The sequence below is a fragment of the Penaeus monodon genome, chromosome 19, assembly GCF_015228065.2.
Source record: "Penaeus monodon isolate SGIC_2016 chromosome 19, NSTDA_Pmon_1, whole genome shotgun sequence".
NCBI lineage: Eukaryota > Metazoa > Arthropoda > Malacostraca > Decapoda > Penaeidae > Penaeus > Penaeus monodon.
In genome coordinates this window covers 9,102,582-9,103,475 of record NC_051404.1, presented here as the reverse complement: position 1 = coordinate 9,103,475, position 894 = coordinate 9,102,582, and the positions used below count along the sequence as shown (strand labels likewise).

Below are 894 nucleotides of genomic sequence, written 5' to 3'. Positions count from 1 at the left end.
ATTTTTCCTGAATTTTACTTATTCAAAGATCACTGATTTACACTTATGATCGTACACAGAATTACGGGATAAGCAACGCAGTACTGCTTTGCAATGACCAGAAACCAGACTCATTGTCTTTACGATATCAATGGATATATATCCGCCAACCGTTTAGGACTATCTTACCACACTTCACAGAGACGAACATAGACCTAATGATCTGAAACCCATCACTTGCAGGACAGGTATCAGGGTGAATTGCGTGCTGCCCGGGGCCATTAGAACACCTATGCTCGCTCTTAGTCCTGAGGAACATGTCATGGAGGGACTGAAGGCAAACCCCTTGGGGCGTGCTGGGGAGCCGGAGGGTGAGTTGGGGTCGTCGTGGGATGTGTGTGTGGGGTTGGGAGGGTGGGGGAGGGGGGTCGTGATGGGATGTGTGTGTGGGGGTGGGAGGGTGGGGGTGTCGTGATGGGATGTGAGTGGGGGGTGGGAGGATGGGGGGTGGGGTGTCGTGATGGGATGTGTGTGGGGGGTGGGAGGATGGGGGGGGTGTCGTGATGGGATGTGTGTGTGTGTGTGAGGGGGAGGGGGGGGTCGTGATGGGATGTGTGTGTGGGGGTGGGAAGGTGTGGGGTGGGGTGCTCGTGATGGGATGTGTGTGTGTGTGAATTGTTTTTTATGGTATGGCATTCTTCTCGTTTCCTGTTGCCTTTTTTGTTTATTTGACAAAAAAAGGTAAAAAAGATAGACTATGACGGAATAAAGTACAGAAATGGAGACAAACAAAATTAGGCCACATGACGCCTCTTACGAGAATCTGCTTGTTTCACGACCTTGATATCTTTTTGATTAGATAAAGAAGTGTAGTTTAACCTTTCGCTGTTAAATTCTCGCCGTAATGCCTTGAAA

The 894-nt window shown here is 49.3% G+C and overlaps 1 protein-coding gene across 2 annotated transcripts in view; it reads left to right on the top strand.

Annotated features, from left to right (window-relative positions):
- The window catches only part of LOC119585048 (estradiol 17-beta-dehydrogenase 8-like), a 6,607-nt gene that overhangs the window by 4,708 nt on the left and 1,005 nt on the right, over positions 1 to 894 (top strand). For both annotated transcript variants that reach the window (XM_037933666.1, XM_037933665.1), the window contains exon 5: positions 223 to 350. In XM_037933666.1, coding sequence (XP_037789594.1) covers positions 223 to 350 — 128 coding nt within the window. The remainder of the gene's footprint in view (positions 1 to 222; positions 351 to 894) is intronic.